At 44.6% G+C, this 13,317-nt stretch overlaps 1 protein-coding gene across 3 annotated transcripts in view; it reads left to right on the top strand.

Moving 5' to 3' along the window:
• Positions 1–13,071, top strand: part of PHKG1 (phosphorylase kinase catalytic subunit gamma 1) — a 41,510-nt gene extending 28,439 nt beyond the window's left edge. For all 3 annotated transcript variants that reach the window (XM_044287429.1, XM_044287428.1, XM_044287430.1), the window contains exons 6-10: positions 3,057–3,220; positions 7,464–7,554; positions 9,262–9,415; positions 9,775–9,900; positions 11,513–13,071. In XM_044287429.1, coding sequence (XP_044143364.1) covers positions 3,057–3,220; positions 7,464–7,554; positions 9,262–9,415; positions 9,775–9,900; positions 11,513–11,764 — 787 coding nt within the window. In that variant the 3' untranslated portion in view covers positions 11,765–13,071. The remainder of the gene's footprint in view (positions 1–3,056; positions 3,221–7,463; positions 7,555–9,261; positions 9,416–9,774; positions 9,901–11,512) is intronic.
• Positions 13,072–13,317: the final 246 nt, after the last annotated feature.

Below are 13,317 nucleotides of genomic sequence, written 5' to 3'. Positions count from 1 at the left end.
GAAATGCATTCCGTTCCGTTCTCATACTGTAGAGCAAACCGCAGCATGCTGTCCTGGGATGCGGAGCAAGACTGATCCGTCATAACCCACAATGCAAGTCAATGGGGACGGATCTGTTTTCTCTGACACAATAGAAAACGGATCCGTCCTCCATTGACTTTTAATGGAGTTCATGACTGATCCATCTTGGCAATGTTAAAGATAATACAACCAGATCCGGTCATAACGGCTGCAGATGATTGTATTATCTGTAACGGAAGCGGTTTTGCTGAACCCTGTCGGATCCAGCAAAAACGGTAGTGTGAAAGTAGCCTCAGGCCTCTTTCACACAACCGTTTTTTTTTTCTGTTTACAGGCTGTATACGGTCCGTATACGGAACCATTCATTTCAATGGTTCCCCAAAAAAAAACATAATGTACTGTGTATGCATTCCGTTTCCGTATTTCCATTATGTTGAAAGATAGAGCATTTCCTATTATTGCCCGCAACGTTCCATGGCTCCATTCAAGTCAATGAGTCCGCATTGTAATTACTGTATACTGTATATGCCATACGGAAAAACGGACCAGAAAAAACAGAACATAAACAAAAAACGGAACAAACGATCCGTGAAAAACGGACCGCAAAACTGTGAAAAAGCCATACGGTCGTGTGAAAGAGGCCTCAGTCAGTTCTTTCTGTATCTCAGTACACAATAACAGAGGAAGACCCCCTTTTCTTGATATCATAGTGATCCCATTAGGGCTGTTTCACACAAGCGGATGCTGTGCGTGACATCCGCTCCGTGAATGACAGCCAAGACCCGATGCGGACAGCAGAAGCACCGAGCAGTAACATGACTGATAATGCTCCGTGCCTCTCTATGATCTCTTTACTATGAAATCACAGTGAGATAAAGTTGTCACTGTGATTTCGTAGTAAAGAGATCACAGAGAGGCACGGAGCATTATCAGTCATGTTACTGCTCCGTGCTTCTGCAGTTCGCATCGGGTCTTGGCTGTCATTCACGCAGCGGATGTCACGCACGGCATCGCTCGTGTGAAACAGCCCTTAGTGGTATATTATCCTGCACAAGCAATACACAATGGTTTAAAGCCATGGGCTTCACCACCATTAGGTTACAGAAGTAAAAAACATATGATCGTAAGTTTCAGACAAAATAACCATAAAATCAAATTTAAGTAGATTTCTTTTCCTTTGTAACATATCTAGTTTACTATATATCTGATTTGTTACCTATCGGATACATACTGAATATTATACACATTCTTAGGTGTGATAAAGGCCATTGACAGAACTTCTGCTTTCTGCTACAAGGCGCTTATTACATAATGAAGACGCTTGTTGCTCAGGAAAATGGGTGGGGGAGCATCAATCAAAGCTAGTGTACAGGAAAAGTGGAGCTGTTACCTATGGCACCCAAAAGGATATTAGCACCTTTTTAGATGGATAAAATCTTGTTGGTTGCTATGGGCAACTGCTCCACCTTTCCTTTTGCAGAATGTTTGATAAATCTTCTTCATTGTGTTCTAATCATGGTTAAAGGGGCTATCCAACCTCTATAATGACCCCCCCCCCCCCCAACGCCTGGGCCCCTTGTAAACATTATACTTACCTGCTCCCCAGCACCCCCGTCGCTCCGGAACCCTGCATGGCTGCTGCTGATCTCTCCGTCGCTCAGATCAAAATGTCCGGCGACAGGGGGGAATGGGGAGCAGCCGATGGCAGACCACGATGGGCATGAGCCTCCCTAGCCTCACGGGTGAGGCTAGGGAGGCTCATCCCTGTAGCGGCCTGTTATTGGCTGCTCCCCCCGTCACCGGATGTTTTGATCCGAGCGACGGAGAGATGCAGCAGCGGCCGCGCAGGGATCCAGAGCGTCGCGGGTGACAGGGTAAGTATAATGTATACAAGGGGAATCATTATGGGGGTTGGATAACCCCTTTAATTTTAGTCTATTTCTTGCAGAGATTAGTGACACTTGTGACCTTTAGTGCACGGTACACAACATTTTTTTTATCATAACAGTCTACCTTGTTGCACTGTGACATGCTGCGACTGCAACACAACAGTCGCCCAAAGATCCATCCAAGTTGGATTTTGTGTGACTGTCGTGTTGCAGTCGCAGCACGACACCATAGACTATCATAAAAAAATGTCACGCAACATTTCTGTCACACGTCGCAGTGTGGTTGTACCCTTAAAGGGGTTGTGTTACTTCAGCAACTACCATTTATCATGTAGAGAAAGTTAATACAAGGCACTTACTAATATATTGTGATTGTCCATATTGCTTCCTTTGCTGGCTGGATTCATTTTTCCATCACATTATACACTGCTGAATTGCCTTGGTGACCATGCTTGCACACTATAGTGATGGCCTCTTTGGTGGCAGGGGGCACCATGGGAGCTTACATACAATAGGCACGCATGGGCAGCAGCTCCAGTCCCGGCTGCAGCAGTGGCCATAACCCCTGGATACGAGCAGTGTATAATGTGATGGAAAAATGAATCCAGCCAGCAAAGGAGGCAATATGGACAATCACAATACATTAGTAAGTGCCTTGTATTAACTTTCTCTACATGATAAATGCCATTTGCTGAAGTGAGACAACCCCTTTAAGCTCATTGTGAAGTTCAACACATACCTCCTGTTCCAATGGCACTTTGTAGCCTTGAGTCTTTGAAGCAAGAAGTTTTAAAGGACGTATCGTTGCATAATATGTGTATTTTATTTCCCACCCCTGATCAGCAGATGTATAGAATAAATAGATTATCTGTAAGTTCCTCTAACCATTTCAATCAATATGATGAATACAATCTCATGTTATTGAAATGGAAAAGAAAGGGGAGATTTATCAAACTGGTGTAAAGTAGGACTGGCTTAGTTGCCCATAGCAACCAATCAGATTGAACCTTTCATTCTTCACAGCTCCTTTAGAAAATGAAAGGTGGAATCTGATTGGCTGCTATGGGCCACTAAGCCAGTTGTACTTTACACCAGTTTGATTAATCTCCCCAGTAATGTCTAATTCGTAAATATTACACCCGGCAGGAAGATAATGCGAGCCCTTCTTGAAGTTGTGGTATACCTGCATTCCCAGAATATTGTTCACAGAGACCTAAAACCAGAGAACATTCTACTGGATGATAACATGAACATCAAGCTGACAGATTTTGGGTTCTCTTGTCAGATTGCTGAAGGAGAGAAACTAAAAGGTAAGACACCCGATGACTGGACCTATCAGTTTGTTGATGCAACACTTTTCCCATGGCGGCTGTTATAAAGATAAACAGGTTGAAGCAGGGTCTGAATTATGTGTCTGCTGTTTAATATGAACCCATAACATGTTATCTATTACTGACTTCTTACTGCATTGGTTTCCTCCATACATTAGGCTCTGCTTACATGTTCAGGCCTATGTTACCGTGCATGTTTATGGAGTGCCGCCAGATGTAAGCTGCAGACATACAGTATGAAACTGTATACCTATACAGCTGCATAAGTCTGCCAATGACCTAAAATGTGTACTGCACAGGAAGTCATATGGACTACTTCTGAATCTTATCTTAAGAAATGGACTATAGTGTCAAGTGATCGGCTCCAAAGAAAGCTCCAACTGGCATAGCATTCTGTTAAAACGTTGTTGTGTCAGGGACTTGGTCCACCAGAGGATCCTCTGCTATGCAAATTGGAGTTGCACTTGTAAAACTAAGTGCAGAACATTGAAATGATAGGGCACACATGAGTACAGGAGATCATAGAAGATTTTGTGCGATTGCGATTAGGGCCCTAAACGATATGTGATGCGATATTTTAAGGGAATTGTGCTAGAGGTCTATTTGCTGTGGATGACACTGTTATGGGGGGGGGGGGGGATCTATGGATGGCACTGTTGTGGGGAAGGGGATCTGTGGATGGCACTGTTATGGGAGGGGATCTGTGGATGGCACTGTTATGGAGGGGATCTGTGGATGGCACTGTTATGGAGGGGATCTGTGGATGGCACTGTTATGGAGGGGATCTGTGGATGGCACTGTTATGGAGGGGATCTATGGATGGCACTGTTATAGGGGGGGTCTGTGCATGGCACTGTTATGGGGGGAATCTATGCATGGCACTGTTATGGGGGGAATCTGTGGATGGCACTGTTATGGGGGATCTGTGGATGGCACTGTTATGGGGGGGTCTGTGGATGACAGTGTTATGGAGGGGATCTGTGGATGGCACTGTTATGGAGGGGATCTGTGGATGGCACTGTTATAGGGGGGGGTCTGTGCATGGCACTGTTATGGGGGGAATCTATGCATGGCACTGTTATGGGGGGAATCTGTGGATGGCACTGTTATGGGGGATCTGTGGATGGCACTGTTATGGGGGGTCTGTGGATGACAGTGTTATGGAGGGGATCTGTGGATGGCACTGTTATGGAGGGGCACTGTGGATGACACTGTTATGGAGGGGCACTGTGGATGACACTGTTATGGGGGGAATCTATGCATGGCACTGTTATGGGGGGAATCTGTGGATGGCACTGTTATGGGGGGAATCTGTGGATGGCACTGTTATGGGGGATCTGTGGATGGCACTGTTATGGGGGGGGTCTGTGGATGACAGTGTTATGGAGGGGATCTGTGGATGGCACTGTTATGGAGGGGCACTGTGGATGACACTGTTATGGAGGGGCACTGTGGATGGCACTGTTATGGGGGGGTCTGTGGATGGCACTGTTATGGAGGGGATCTGTGGATGGCACTGTTATGGAGGGGATCTGTGGATGGCACTGTTATGGAGGGGATCTGTGGATGGCACTGTTATGGAGGGGATCTGTGGATGGCACTGTTATAGGGGGGGTCTGTGCATGGCACTGTTATGGGGGGAATCTGTGGATGGCACTGTTATGGGGGATCTGTGGATGGCACTGTTATGGGGGGGTCTGTGGATGACAGTGTTATGGAGGGGATCTGTGGATGGCACTGTTATGGAGGGGCACTGTGGATGACACTGTTATGGAGGGGCACTGTGGATGACACTGTTATGGGGGGAATCTATGCATGGCACTGTTATGGGGGGAATCTGTGGATGGCACTGTTATGGGGGATCTGTGGATGGCACTGTTATGGGGGGGTCTGTGGATGACAGTGTTATGGAGGGGATCTGTGGATGGCACTGTTATGAAGGGGCACTGTGGATGACACTGTTATGGAGGGGCACTGTGGATGACACTGTTATGGGGATCTCTGGATGGCACTGTTATGGGGGGTCTGTGGATGGCACTGTTATGGGGGGATCTGTGGATGACAGTGTTATGGAGGGGATCTGTGGATGGCACTGTTATGGAGGGGCACTGTTGATGACACTGTTATGGAGGGGCACTGTTGATGACACTTATGGAGGGGCACTGTTGATGACACTTATGGAGGGGCACTGTTGATGACACTGTTATGGAGGGGCACTGTTGATGACACTGTTATGGGGGATCTCTGGATGGCACTGTTATGGGGATGTCTGGATGGCACTGTTATGGGCGATCTCTGGATGACACTGTTATGGGGGATCTCTGGATGGCACTCTTATGGGGGATCTCTGGATGGCACTCTTATGGGGGATCTCTGGATGGCACTCTTATGGGGGATCTCTGGATGGCACTCTTATGGGGGATCTCTGGATGGCACTCTTATGGGGGATCTCTAGATGGCACTCTTATGGGGATCTCTGGATGGCACTGTTATAGGGGATCTCTGGATGGCACTGTTATAGGGGATCTCTGGATGGCACTGTGATGGGGGCATCTGTGGATGACACTGCTATGGTGGGGATCTGTGGATGAGACATATATAGCATCTTATGCTATGTGCCATCCACAGATCCCCCCCACCCCCCCATAACAGTGTCCCTGTAGTGTCGAATGACCCCCAATACAGGGGCTGGGGGCCGGCATCTGGATTAGGAATGAGAGTGAGGACCGGTGCAGTCCCTGTATTCTAATGCACCGGCCCCGCTCACTGTTGTATAATCTTATCTAACCTGTAGGCATTGTTATAATAATCATGTGTAATCCGGCTGTATTCCGTAGCAGAGGAGGGAGGAGGCAGGCTGGGAGGTCGGGCGGTCAGCGCGCCACTCACTAAGTCATGCACCTGCGCCGCCCACTTTTTGAATGGAGCATGCGTAGTGACTGACACGCCGCCCGACCACCCTCCTGGCCTGCCTCCTCCTTCCTCTGCTACGGAACTTGTTGTAAGTAATACAGCCGGATTACACATGATTATTTTAACAATGCCTACAGGTTAGATAAGATTATACAACAGTGAGCAGCGTCGGTGCATTAGAATACAGGGACTGCCCTGCTCCCCTGCTCTCATTCCTAATCCAGATGACGGCCCCCAACCCCTCCTCCCTCTCTTGATACACCCACTGACCGCGCTGTGCGGCGGGTGTATCATTGTAAGTATTCGCAGCATTTTTGGGTCTGCCAAATCGCCATATCGGCGATTATCGTGATTCGATTGCTTTGGCGATATATCGTGCAGGCCTACTGCTAGCTAACACTTATCTGGTAAACTAACAGTTCTATACACTAGTACAAGTGCGCTACAGGGTTAGGGGTTTGTCAGCACATCCCAATGCGCAGGTGCACGTCGCCATGGATGAAAGCGCAAAAGCAAAAAGAAACACAATGCAACACAAAGCTACTACAATAGTGCCATACTCACTATAGAAAATGTACTAATGCTACGCTATAAATGTGAGATTCTTGGCAAATACATTTTGTACAAAATTATTTGTGCCTGTCCGCCAACAGCAAAGCAATCTCTGTAGGACAGGAACCTATGCTAAATACTTCCTCTTTTGGTGCCATACTGGCCTCCATTAAATTCAGGGAATGCAAGTTCCATATGAATGCTAAGCCCACTCTATATTTTACCTCTCCTGGTGCCAAATGGCTTGGTTAATACAACTACGAATCTGCAGATAGATATTGACGTGTCCCGGGAAGATTTAGCTATTGCTTTGTCATATGTAATCTTGGAACCAGTCGGGGAAAGAAAATCAACAATATTGCTGCCTCCTTCCGTTGTCAGTGTTTTATAAAGAGCAGGGGGCCTACCTTCCAGGAAGGACAGATTACCTAGGAAAGAAACAATGTAGAATGATGAAGACGAAGACATGTGGTTGTCCTCATTAAACACCAGCTCTGGATTGTAGACCATAATAGTTAACCTCTTTTTCTATGGATGTAGGTTCAGAAATTTAAGGCAGTTTTTAATCTAAAGCCAGATGTATATTGTAAATGAATGGGGAGTAAAAATTATGTTTTTTTACTTCTTCCTGCTGAATCACTTCTGGCTTTGGCTCAGAAAACTGCAGTACCATTTCTCCAAAAAGAGAATCCTTCTATAGATTGTGCCCCTTATTTTTTACAGTTTATAAATCCACACTTTATTTTTTTAATAATAGAAATATGTGGTACTCCAGGATACTTGGCCCCTGAAATCCTCCAGTGTTCAATGGACGAGTACCATCCAGGCTATGGTAAAGAAGTGGACATGTAAGTTAGTGAACACTTTCTGAACAAGACTTTTTTAGTTAAAGGGGTTGTCCCACAAAAAATGTTCTACAGTTTTCAAACCAGCAGCTGGATCTGAATTCTTTTGTAATTGCATGTGATTAAAATGTTAGTATAGCTACTGAGTTATTCAGTAAAATGTAGCTGTATAGCATCACCTGCTCTTTGTTCTTCTTATTTCTTTGTCTGGCTCACTGAGAAGTCCGCACATGCTCAGTTTCATCCCTCATTGTGATAGGTAGAGCATGGACACGCCCCCTTAGCTGCAGCAGGAAAGACACTCCCCCTGAGCTGTCAGCTTGATATAAATCTAGCAGAGCAATGAATGGGGAGATCTCTGGATCCATGTGAGGTGCAGGGCTAGTTCTAGCTTTGTTAGAAATGGGATAAACTCTTTAACTATAAAAACATCAGACATTATCCTGCAATAGTATAAGGCTGAACACACATTTGCAGTTTTTGCTGCAGTTTTTTGAGAGAGAGCCAGAAGTGGAGCCAACAGGAAGAGAAGTATTTCCCATTCACTGCTGGCTTTGGCTCTGATATTACTTAAAAAAAACTGTACAAAAACATTTATCTTCCATGTGCACGGAGAACAGAAATGACTATTCTTGTCTGTGATAAGGGCAAGAATAGGACATGTCCTGTAAGTTGTAATACAGCCACACAAATCCCCCAAAAATCCAGATATGTGCACGTCCCCATAAAAATAATGGGTCAGCATCCACAAAAAATTGGGGATAGCACATGGATGAAAAATACAATCATGTGCATAACGCCTTAGTAGAACATTTTCTTGATTCCCCCTGCGCAGAGAATGTGCCAAATTTATGATACTTTCACACTAGCGTTTTTGCTGGATTTGGCAGGGTTCAGCAAAAACACTTCCGTTACTGATGATACAACCGTCTGCATCCGTTATGAACGGATCTGGTTGTATTACCTTTAACATTATCAAGACGGATCCGTCGTGAACTCCATTGAAAGTCAATGGGGGACAGATCAGTTTTTTTATTGGGTCAGAGAAAACGGATGCGTCCCCATTGACTTGCATTGTGGGTCATGACGGATCAGTTTTGCTCCGCATCCCAGGACGGAAAGCAAACTGCAGCATGCTGTGGTTTGCTCTCCGGTATGAGAACGGAATGGAATGCATTTTGGAGTTCTGTTCAGTTCCGTTTTGTCCCGATTGACAATGAATAGGGACAAAACGGAAGAGTTTTTTTTCTGGTATTGAGACCCTATGACGGATCTCAGAACCGGAAAATAGAAACGCTAGTGTGAAAAGTAGCCTTATGCAGAGGCACATAAATCTCACTTGCTGGCCGCACAACAAACTAGAATCTACCGCAATCTCCTAGCTGCCATAGATTTCTGTCTTAATTGATGCCAAAAAACTGGCGTGAATGCAGATAAATGTGCAGGATTGCTACAGCGGCCCCTCTTGTCCTCACCACACACCCTTTTTTTCACCACTTCTGTGGCGTAAATAACATAATAAATGTCCCCTTAACTTTTAGCAGGTCAAAAGCATGGCGACAGTACAACTCTTTCCTTTATACTTTTTCTCTGTAGGTTCCAGTACTGCTTTTGACTTACAAATACTGATGCAAAATACTGACCATGTGAAGGTGGCCTTAGTATGTAGTGTTAGAAACATGAAATTGTCATTGGCTTTCTCATCTACAGGTGGAGCAGTGGCGTGATCATGTACACCCTATTAGCAGGATCACCCCCATTTTGGCACAGGAAACAGATGCTGATGTTACGTATGATTATGAGTGGAGACTATCACTTTGGTTCCCCAGAGTGGGATGATCGATCCGACACAGTTAAAGATCTGGTATACTGTAATCCTTATGTTTTAAGTCACTGTCCTTCTGAATTTTATCTAAAGAATATATTAGCCTTATAAACTAACCAGAATACATATGGAGTTCCAAATCCCCTCTACTTAGACAGCACATATACAGGACTACTGTATACCAACTAACCTCACTGTAACTGAACCTAAAGAGGTTCTCATCATGCCTTCCCTTCTGGAAATGGATGAAAATATTGACAGCTGGGTGAGCTTTGATTCTAGGGAAATATGATGGTAATCTGATAAGTTTATGAAGGCCAATTTATTTATTAATATATTTTTTAACAATAATGACAGTTTAAAATCTTGATCACATTGCAGTGATTTTTTCATTCTAGATTTCACGACTCCTAGTAGTGAACCCTGAAAGACGTTTTACAGCAGAGGAGGCACTAGCACATCCATTTTTCCAACAGTACATAGTAGAAGAAGTGCGATATTTCAGTCCATACAGGAAGTTTAAGGTAAATCTGTAATTCAACTTGACAATAAAATTCTGCAACTGCAGCCACCACTATGGGGTCCATACAGATGTTAGGTCCCGAGTTCCTGTGGTGTAACATCCATATGGACACAGCATCACTGTAGTATACTGGTAATGGGGCAAGAAGGTCTGAGGGAAACATTTTTTCCTAATTTTTATGCAAGATGGAGGGAGGGGTCCAGAAACTTACAGGGGTTGCCTCAGCTGAGATGTTGGTGGCATATTGCTAGGATATGCCACCAATGTCAGATAGGTGCTGGTCCCTGAGGTAGGACCTGCACTTAACTCCAATATCGTTCCCCAAAAGTGAAGAAAAGTGCACATGCTCTCCATTAAATTTTACGGGAGCTACGAAAACAGCCGAGAAAGCTTGCTCTCCACTCACCTCGGGGGTCCCGTTCTGGAGATAGGAGTGGGTCCCAGAGGTGGAACCTTATATGCACTTATACAACACTGCTATATTCCACAGCACTTTACAGACATTGGCATTACTCTTTGTCCCCACCGTAGCTCACAATCTAAGTTCCCCATCAGTATGTCTTTTGGAGTGTGGGAGGGAACCAGAGCACACCTACATATACACAGGGAGAACATACAAACTCCATGCAGATGTTGGACCCCATCGCTGCAAGGCACCAGTGTTAACCACTATGCCACCAATGTATCCGATGACACAACCACTTTAAAGCAAGTCTCAGAAATTGCATTTGAAGTTTTCATCCATAAATAAATATGTATTATGGGGGAGATTTTTTATCTCCCTTTGCCAGTTTTCTAACAAAAAAAGTTGCAAATGCTGTGTTGTCACAAGTATGGCATTTCTATGCAGCCCTCTCCACTTTCTGAAAAGGAGCATGGCAAGGGTGGGGAGGGGGCCAGCAAATTTATCTTAATTTATTCCAGTTTTCTGTAGTAAATGAAGACAGAAACTACAGCAGCTCTGAGCACGGACTGCCGGAGGATGCACCTAATATATATAACAAGGCATGCACCTTGCCATAAATTAGGCACATCCTCCACAAAGCGATATCAAGACCAGCTTAAAAAAGCGCTGGTCTTGCTAAATCTCCCTCTATGGCCGCTTTCAGACGAGCGTATTGAAATCCGTCAGTATTCTGGCTCAGGATCCTGATGATATACCATCAGTATTGCTTCCGGATTTCATCAGGATTTCCATGCGTATTTCTTCCTTCCTTCATTATTTATGCACTGCACAGACTGTAATGTGTGTATTTGAAAACAAATCCATACAAAACTCAAAAATGCTGCGGATTTCAAATACTGATGGACATTATATGCCTGTGTGAATAGCCCCATTCGTTAACATTAGCAGAGGATTCTGGTAAATTAAATCTGGACTATATACGCATTGCATATACGCTCGTCCGAAAGCGGCCTATGAGTAGTAAAGAATGGAGGACCAGTAGGAAAATCTGTGCAGACCTGAAACTGTTCCAGAGAGTTCTTCCTAGCCAGGAGCCACCAGTACCCAGACCTGGGGTACTCAATTATGGTGCAGTACCAGTTAGGAGTATTATTAATGGGTAATGCAAAGATAAAATATGTCAATTAATAAAATGGTCTACTTGCAGGTGGTCTGTTTAACAGTTCTGGCCTCTGTCCGTATTTACCATTACTACCGAAAAATGAAGCCACTGACCAAAGAGATTGTAATAAGGGACCCATATGCAATCAAGCCCATTAGGAAGATGATTGATGCGTGTGCATTCAAGATCTATGGACACTGGGTAAAGAAAGGAGAGCAGCAGAACAGAGCGGCCCTCTTCGAAAACACAGCAAAAGCCATTCTCCTGTCCCTTGCTGCACAGTCCAGTATATCCTAAGATCTTCATGTGGACAAAACACTATGCTTGCCTACTTAAAGTAATAGCAACTGCAATACAAATCTATGCATGTTTGTAAATATATTTATTCAATATAAAAATGTTTATTTTAAAGCAATTTTTCCATCTGAGAAAGTGATAGCACATTGCTAGGATATACCATCACTTCTGATATCCGAGACCCCCACTGTTCCTCATAATGAAAGGGTTACTGCACTGGTGTAGATCTGTGTCCATGTCTTAAAGGGGTATTCCAGTAGTTTGAAGTTATCCCCTATCGACAGGATTGGGAATAACTATTAGGTCAGTGAGGTTCCTACCACTGGGACCATCACTGATGAGAGCAAGGAGCCCTCTAAAATGAACGGAGGAGCACAAGCCTTACTATTCATCTCTTTGGGACCTTCTGAAAATAGCTGTACTCGGCTAGACAGTGGATAACTTGAAATTACTAAAATGCCCCTTTAGGTTTTATTCTGCATAGTATTCATCCTGACCAAGCATGCATGGTCCTATATACTTGCCTGGGGCTGTTCTGCAGTTCACTGTATAGCACAGTAGAGGTGCAGCGTTACAGCAGCATTGTGGCCGCTCAGTAAGGCTCAATGTGGTGGTATATCCTATGTGCCAACATTTTCTAAGATAGGAATAACCTTTTAGGAAATTAGAATTTTAACTTCATACAAATAGGTTTGCCATTTGCCAGTTATTGGGATGCACCAGGTTCGTGACTCTTCTTTGTAGAGTAAAAAGTACACTATGCTGCCTTGGTAAAGGGTAGCCTGGTACAGGTATGAAGCGTTACTAATGAAAAAAGATGCTTATGAGCTCAGTGTATTCATGAAAAGCGCGTGCAACCATCTGCCGAGTATTGAGTAATATATACTACTGTTACTCAGATATTAGGATGGGAGCAGATCTCTAACAATGGATCCTATAGTAGGGTATGACTACATGAGCAGGCTTTTTTTAATGTAATCTTTGAAGCCGAAACCAGGAAAGGATTCATGAAAAGTGGAGCAGTAGCGTATGTCCTTCATATTTACTTTTCTTTTATGGTCCACACGATCTTGGCTTACAAAACTGCATCGGTATACTTGAACATATTGCTGTAACCTTCAGGGTACTGCCCCATGTTCAGTTCTATGGGACTGCCGAAAATAGCTGAGCGCTGACTTCCATTCATCTGAAAGGGGCTTGCAGAAATCCATGCACTTCCCGCGAAAACAACCCCATTCAGATGAATAGAACGGATTTTCAGCTACAGAAGGCTCCCTAATAAATAAACTTGTTTTTTGGAAAGCATACGAATGTTGTTGCTGGCTGTGTTTTAATACAGATATGACTAGCTGTATGGCTATCAGGAGATTTGTAGCAATGCTTTCTTACCCCTGGGGCCAAAAGTTCTGCTTGCTGCCTTAAACCCCTTAAGGACCTTAACCCCTGTGCCTGCCCGATCAGCGGCACAAACCCGGCCATCACTGACCGCCAGGCCCCTGGCTGCATACCCCGGCATCAGTGAAAATGCCGATGCTGGCGCGTTAACCCCTTGT

This window comes from Bufo gargarizans, chromosome 3, assembly GCF_014858855.1.
Source record: "Bufo gargarizans isolate SCDJY-AF-19 chromosome 3, ASM1485885v1, whole genome shotgun sequence".
Taxonomy (NCBI): domain Eukaryota; kingdom Metazoa; phylum Chordata; class Amphibia; order Anura; family Bufonidae; genus Bufo; species Bufo gargarizans.
This window is presented reverse-complemented; position numbering and strand designations above follow the sequence as displayed.